This window comes from Sabethes cyaneus, chromosome 2 (genome assembly GCF_943734655.1).
Source record: "Sabethes cyaneus chromosome 2, idSabCyanKW18_F2, whole genome shotgun sequence".
NCBI classification, from domain to species: Eukaryota; Metazoa; Arthropoda; class Insecta; order Diptera; family Culicidae; genus Sabethes; species Sabethes cyaneus.
This window is the reverse complement of record NC_071354.1, coordinates 54,010,125-54,017,474: the sequence shown is the minus strand read 5'-3', so window position 1 is coordinate 54,017,474 and position 7,350 is coordinate 54,010,125. Positions and strand designations below refer to the sequence as shown.

The 7,350-nt window shown below is 38.7% G+C and overlaps 1 protein-coding gene across 1 annotated transcript; it reads right to left on the bottom strand.

Moving 5' to 3' along the window:
• Positions 1-235: 235 nt before the first annotated feature.
• On the bottom strand, positions 236-2,112 carry LOC128738778 (actin-1). The gene is made up of 2 exons (XM_053834140.1): positions 2,034-2,112; positions 236-1,837 (listed from the first exon to the last, which is right to left on the bottom strand). Exon 2 carries the CDS (start codon positions 1,799-1,801, stop codon positions 671-673), a length of 1,131 nt encoding a protein of 376 aa, XP_053690115.1. The 5' UTR covers positions 1,802-1,837; positions 2,034-2,112; the 3' UTR covers positions 236-670.
• Between the last annotated feature and the right edge of the window lie 5,238 nt (positions 2,113-7,350).

The window sequence follows — 7,350 nt, the reverse complement described above, 5'->3', positions numbered from 1 at the left end:
GTTTTGCACTACAGAACCAGTTTTTTGGTTGCCATCCAATATGTTCCGTATGCATTTAGAAATAATCTTTATTGTACGGCGAATAACTTGTCTAGACGGACATCTGTCTCGGTATCAAAATAAACGCGAAAGCATTTTCAATCTTTTTATTATGCATCCATTTTGAAGGAAACACTTAAGCAAAAGATATTCAATCATGACTAGCTAAACTAGAATAGTTTTTAAGTGACAACAAGTATTTTTGAACCTGTCTACTGCTACTGAGAAGTACAGTTAAGAAAAATTTTTGCAGTGATTCATGACCATTTCAGTTTACAGATTTTGTTTCAAATGAAGTCTACACTAACAACTAGTTGTTACAAAAAGGATCTTAGTTTAACTCATACACACCATGATAGTTAACTCATAATAAAAAAAACTGATCATTACAAGGAGTTAATAAGGATTTGCTTCATGTAGCTTGAGATCACAACTAGATACAGACAGGTTAAAGAACTAATTGAAATTAGGGCCTAATTGAAATACTTTCTAATTTGAAAATTTTCATAAAAGGAATCTACTGGTGACAAATGTGGAAAAATGGCACACTACACCAATAATACTATAAAGTCATATCTAAGATCTTTGGCACGTTTGAGCGATGATTGTGAATTTTGTTTTCTGCACTTATTTAGAAGCACTTGCGATGAACTATTCCCGGACCCGATTCATCGTACTCCTGTTTGGAGATCCACATGGCCTGGAAGGTGGACAGAGAAGCTAGAATGGATCCACCGATCCAGACGGAATACTTCCTTTCTGGTGGTGCAATGATTTTGATTTTGATTGAAGATGGAGCCAATGCGGTGATTTCCTTTTGCATGCGATCAGCAATACCCGGATACATGGTGGTACCGCCGGATAGAACGGTATTGGCGTATAGGTCCTTACGAATATCAACGTCGCATTTCATGATCGAATTGTAGACTGTTTCGTGAATACCACAGGATTCCATACCCAAGAAAGATGGTTGGAAGAGAGCTTCCGGACAACGGAATCGTTCATTACCGATGGTTATGACTTGCCCATCGGGAAGTTCATACGATTTTTCCAAAGAGGTGGAAGCAGCAGCGGTTGCCATTTCCTGCTCAAAATCCAGGGCGACATAGCACAGCTTTTCCTTGATATCGCGAACGATTTCGCGCTCAGCCGTGGTTGTGAAAGAGTAACCGCGCTCAGTCAAAACTTTCATCAGATAGTCAGTGAGATCGCGACCGGCTAGGTCCAGGCGGAGGATAGCATGTGGCAGAGCATAACCTTCGTAGATTGGGACAGTGTGAGAAACCCCATCTCCGGAATCCAGAACAATACCGGTGGTACGACCGGAGGCATACAGGGACAGAACAGCTTGAATGGCGACGTACATGGCTGGCGAGTTAAAAGTTTCGAACATGATCTGAGTCATCTTTTCACGGTTTGCTTTAGGGTTCAGTGGAGCCTCGGTCAGCAGGACAGGGTGTTCTTCCGGGGCTACGCGTAATTCATTGTAGAAAGTATGATGCCAGATCTTTTCCATATCATCCCAGTTCGTGATAATGCCGTGCTCGATTGGATATTTCAGAGTGAGAATACCACGTTTAGATTGAGCCTCATCACCGACATACGAGTCTTTCTGACCCATACCGACCATCACGCCCTGATGCCTAGGACGTCCAACAATGGACGGAAAAACGGCACGCGGTGCATCGTCTCCAGCGAATCCAGCTTTGCACATTCCAGATCCGTTATCCACAACGAGAGCAGCTGCATCTTCATCACACATTTTTGCTTCGGTTGTTTCTGGTTGCGATCAAATAATCTGTCGGCAATAGAAAAAAGCAAGTTTAACCTGATTTTTGCTACAATTTTACGTTGATTAATCGTTCATGCTGCGATCTTAAATATTTTAATAAGCACAAGTTATTAAGTTATGCAACAAGCTAAATGTCAAAGTATGAATCAAAATTTCATCACACGCAGTTAATCGTCCATCCCATCAAGTAAAGATCACTCACAAAAAGAAATGCACTAAATACTATGCGTTGGTCCTAACGAAAAGATCACTTCACTGCAAGGCACTCAGTATCCCGGGGAACGGCAGCCAACTGGAGCACGTGTCGCGTCGAAAATTTCCGCAACTAGAATAACTTTGAGGCGGTTCCGCGCGATCGTATTTATACGACGACGGTCACGTCACGTTGTAGCGTTCTATTCTGTGATCGGATGGCGCGCGCTTTTTCTCACTGCACCGGTTTTCTCTCCCAGCAGACAGCGTGCAGTGTAAGTGCTCCCCGGAAGATTTCCAATCTCACGGGGCCTGTTCTGCTTGCTTGCAGCGGCAGAAGCTGCGACGATGAGAGCGAGCAAGCGAATTCAATCCCGCGTTTGTTTCTGATGATGATTTATTTTTCGTCTATGCTCTGCGCCGCCACTACAACGAGGGCTATTAAAGAAGCAATTGATTCAATGGATATGAGCCAGGTGAAATGGCGCTGAAAAGTATTGAAATTTACAATGAAATGGATTCATTTTGACAATTATTCAATATGGATTTTTAAGTTATACTGTTATTTTATATTGTTGCTGAATAAAATTATGAAATTTTACGGATATACAACTTTTGAATTCTTTGTTGGACACTCTTGACTGTAGTTTATGGAGCGTCTTGAATACGAAAACTTAAATTCTTTTCTTTCAGACAAAAAATTCTTGTCTTGATTCTGAAATGACAAATAATACGAAAGGGGGCATGGTACTTTTTCAATTCCAAAAAATCGATTTTTTATTAATTAATTCGAAAGACCTTTCAAAAAGTTAGTCTAGACCAATTTTGGAAAAACTAAGTATTCAAAGTTGCTTATTGAACTCTTGCTACAAATAACTCGTAGTATTTATTCAGTTAATGCCATTGCACACATAATTTTATGAATGTTTCTTGTAGCATTTTTTCTCATGGTGGTCTTAAAATAAAAATTAGTTGGGGGGTTCATGGCGAAAACGGCGATTTTTTGATAAAATCCAATATGGCGACCGAATCCAAGATGGTCGACAAAAATTTTTTATTCCATTTGAAAATCCTGTTCTTCTTCTTTACAGAACCGGGCCATTTGTTAGTTGTTTCATGGCAAATTTATGAAATATCACATGATATAGATCTCAAGGTTTGCTCAAAATTCAACTTTTTTTGAAACTGTTCGGCCCCTTGGCGAACGAGGGGTCCACTATTTCGAGGTATCAAAAGTGTAATTCTTATTTTTAGCCATTTTCAACCAATTAAGCGCAAAAATTCCAATATTTGAAGACCTCGTGTCAGTAGTGGCCCCGTTTCAGTGAGAATTACTCATATATTCCTCCTCGGTGCAACCCTCTTCTTTTCTCAAAATCAGTTGCTTAAAATATGTTCTAAAATATAGCGAAGAGCTATCGATGGATCTTTCGGATGTTTTTAAATCTGACAAATTTTTCAAAAATATCCATATTTCACTTTTTTTTGTAAAACTAAAACAAAATCAAATTCTACGCATAATATTGAACAAATTATGTCATATAAACTTTTTTCTTAGGCCCAACCGTTCTAAAGTTAGTTCATTACAAATACCGTCATCTGCTTTTCTTATTTTGGCCAGCTTTTTGCTCTAGTTACTCCTCTGTGCGCTGCTCTCGGCAATTATCGGAAAAATGGATATTTGGGCTTTCTCAAACAAATGGATATTTGCAACCCCAATTAAAAGGGGTTCGTGGAACTAACTTTGTCTGAAATTTGGGTGAAGTGGTATATATCGTCATGGATTTGAAAATTTCATAAAAATGGCTTTTGTGGGGTTTCTCAAACGATTCATATGTTAAGACAATAGGCCATATGAATAGAACAGTTTGCTTTACTTTTCCCGTGTAAATATTATGGAAAAGTTTGCTCTAACTCTTTTGTTCATACGACCTTATATCACTTGTTATATTTTCGTAGGGGACTCTATCCACACTGTAATAAAAGCATGAGCGTTTGAGAATACCGTGATCCACCCAAGCATACGCAGTTTTCAAGTCCGTGCAGAATGTGCCAATTTGCACTTTTTTATTCATGTTGCGAAGGCAAAAAGAGACAAAATCAACTAGATTCGTAAAGACTGAACGTTTACAGCTGAACGGTTACTACGGCTTACGGCTGGGGGATAAATAGATTACGCTGGTGCTCAGAAAATAACCGGCCACTAGGACTTTTACCCAGAGTTGCTCAAGCGTTTTCTGAATTGGGTGGGAATGGTTCGATGGAGCAACTCAACTTTTTGGAGATCGCGATCAATACACCACCGCCGCGATAATCTTGTATATAAAAATGGATTTCTGTCTGGCTGTCTGTCTGTCTGTCGGGATGTTCCTTATAGAATCAAAAACTACTGAACCAATCGGCGTGAAAATTTGCATGTAGAGGTTTTCGGGGCCAGGAAAGGTTTTAGTGATGGTTAGAGAACCCTCCCCCACTAAGAGGGAGGGCTCCCATACAAATGGAACACAAATTTCTGCATAACTCGAGTACTAATCAAGCAAATAGAACAAAATTTGGCATGTGGGTGTTCTTGGCGACAAGAATTTATTCTATGGTAAATAGGGACCTCTCCCCTCTTTAGAAGGGGAATTATGACTCCTCTCTTCCTTAGGAGGGGGGGCTTCTACACAAATGAAATACAAATTACCTCATAACTCGAGGACTAATCAAGCAAATGGAACCAAATTTGGCATGTGAAAATTTTCGAGGGCAAGAATATTTTCTATGGTGAATTAGGACCCCTCCCCACTTTAAGAGGGGGGCTCCTATACAAACGAAATACAAATTTCCTCATAACTCTAGAACTAATCAAGCAAATGGAACCAAATTTGACATGCAAGTGGTTTTGGAGGCAAGATTTTTTTTCTATGGTGAATTGAGACCCCTCTCCTCTTTAGAAAGCGAGTTAATACCCATCTCCCCATTAAGAGGGTGGGCTTCCATACAAATGAAATGCAAATTACCTCTTATCTCGAGAACTAATCTAGCAAATGGAATCAAATTTGGCATGTGAGGCTTTTAGGGGGCAGAAATTTTTTTTATGGTGAATTACGACCTCTTCCCCTTTTAAGAGGAGGGCTCCCATACAAATGAAATACAAATTTCCTTATAATTTGAGTACTAATCAAGCAAATGGAACCAAATTTGGCATGTGGGGATTTTGGAGTCTTGAATTTATTTTATGATAGTTAGAGACCTCTCACCCCTGTGGTAGGGGGATATGGTCTCTCATACAAATAAAACAGAAATTTTTGCGAAACTCAAAAACTAATCGAACTCGAGAAATTCGAGACTCTTCCATAAAACATTAGTCAATAACAAGACCACGAAAACTATCTATAGTAACACTAGATCATTCAGGATGAGACGGTCGCGAGTGTTGCCGGTAACCCGCCGTCGGAAGCGCCGCCCACTGGGGGGAGGCAACTCTCCGCAGAAATCACTACTGTCTAGGTTTATTTGTTTTCCTAGGTCCTCCTGGGTTTCCTGGAACGAGCGACACCGATCCTCCTGGAGAGGATCGCGAAATAGTACTTTCCACAAAAAAGTTTTCCGTGAAATGGTACATTCCGCTTAAGGTTTTTCGCAAAATGATATTCGGCGAAATGTTGTACAATCATGGCGAATATTACTATCTGCTTTCTGGCTATGCAATGAGGGGACAGGGGAGTTATTTTCTACTTTACTGTGAGGAAAAATTGCAAACTTGTATATTAAACTACCCATTCCTGGTAACTAATAAGCATTAACATAAGCAGCAAACCAGCGTATCTGGCATTTTATACTGCACGTTATTGTATATTAGCTTTTTGACTGCATAGGTTTTGTAAATTGGCATCCAAAATTGTATTCAAATTCTTCGTGTCGGTAATTAGCTGTAAATTAGCATTGTCAGCACTATAAGAAGGTTATCAGTAAAGTAGCTGTGTATTTTGCCAAAATAGCATTTAAGTAGCATTTAAGGCGACTTAAATGCTTATTTGCCTGCATTTGAATAGCATTGGTGATGCTTATTGGTTACCTGGGATGCTTTCATAGTTACTTAACTGCCAAAATGAATCATCTAAGGTTGAACTCCTCAGAAACTTGCAAAACTCGAGATTGTGACAAAGATCATCCGAGATTCATGATTTATGTACAACACAGGTTAATTTGTGGCAATATGAAGTTTGTCGGGTCAGCTAGTAGAGTATATAAATAAAACAGTTTGCTTTGCTTTTCACGTGTAAATCTTATGAGAGAAGTGGAGCAAGCTTTTTATTCATGTGGCCCTGTTATTTGCTGTTTTGCTGATTGCAACTTCCAAAGACGGAAAATGCGCTTCCGAAAAGCTACTGCGACTCAATCCTCTGGTCAAGTTAGGTTTCATTTAAAACGCTTACCGTTCTGATTCGAGCACTTCGAGCACTTAAGCTATGCTGAAACTTTCTTCAAAGTAAAATGTTGGAAAACATCTTTATTCTACCTCCCTAAATGGTTTAATAGGATGACAATTTATTTATTTTCGTGGGAAAAGTTTAAAACTGAGGATTAAATGTTATTTTACATTGAAAACTACCGTCATCCGGGGTGACATTGTGCCACGGGGATGAGATTGTGCCAAAAACCAAAAATGTTTATTTGTGAAAATTTATTATATCTATGGAAACTGGTGATCTAAATTCAAAATGATGATGAAAATAACATATTTATTCATAACTTAGAAAGGAATACAGATAATATTAGCAAACTCTTTAGCCTAAACAGGGTTTGGTTTCAAAGTTCGCGATCAAAAATACTCGGAAATCACGCTTGTAAAAAATGCCCCGTATAAACCAACCCAAACAAGAAATCGCATCAACTTGCTATTTTGAAGGTATATAAAGTAATCATTTACAATGTATTGAAAGGTCATTGTGCGTTGGATAAGTTTTGATTACAAAAATAATATTTTTCCAAACTTTGTACTTTTCGAGCTTCACGGGGGTAAGATTGTGCCAAGCCATAATGATCGATTCAATTTGTGGATTTCATATACACAACAAAAATACGTCAGTACACTCACATTCTTTAGTATTGAGCACAATATTTTGACAGATTAGATTGCATCATCCATTTTGAAGCAAACAGCATCGTAGGTCTGCTAAATAATTTAAACTAAGTTTTACTTTTTCTTTGGAAATTTCAGTTGCTTTGAATAAACATTCTAATATAAAACAAATATATTATACCGTGTATAAACTGCCAGTTTCAAGGAGAGCGGATTCTCGAACGAATTAATGGTTACTTTTGTAAAATGATCCAAGAGG

What these genes read in the sequence shown, in the direction of transcription:
- LOC128738778 (XM_053834140.1), bottom strand. Translation starts at nt 1,801, where the DNA reads ATGTGTGATGAAGATGCAGCTGCTCTCGTTGTGGATAACGGATCTGGA.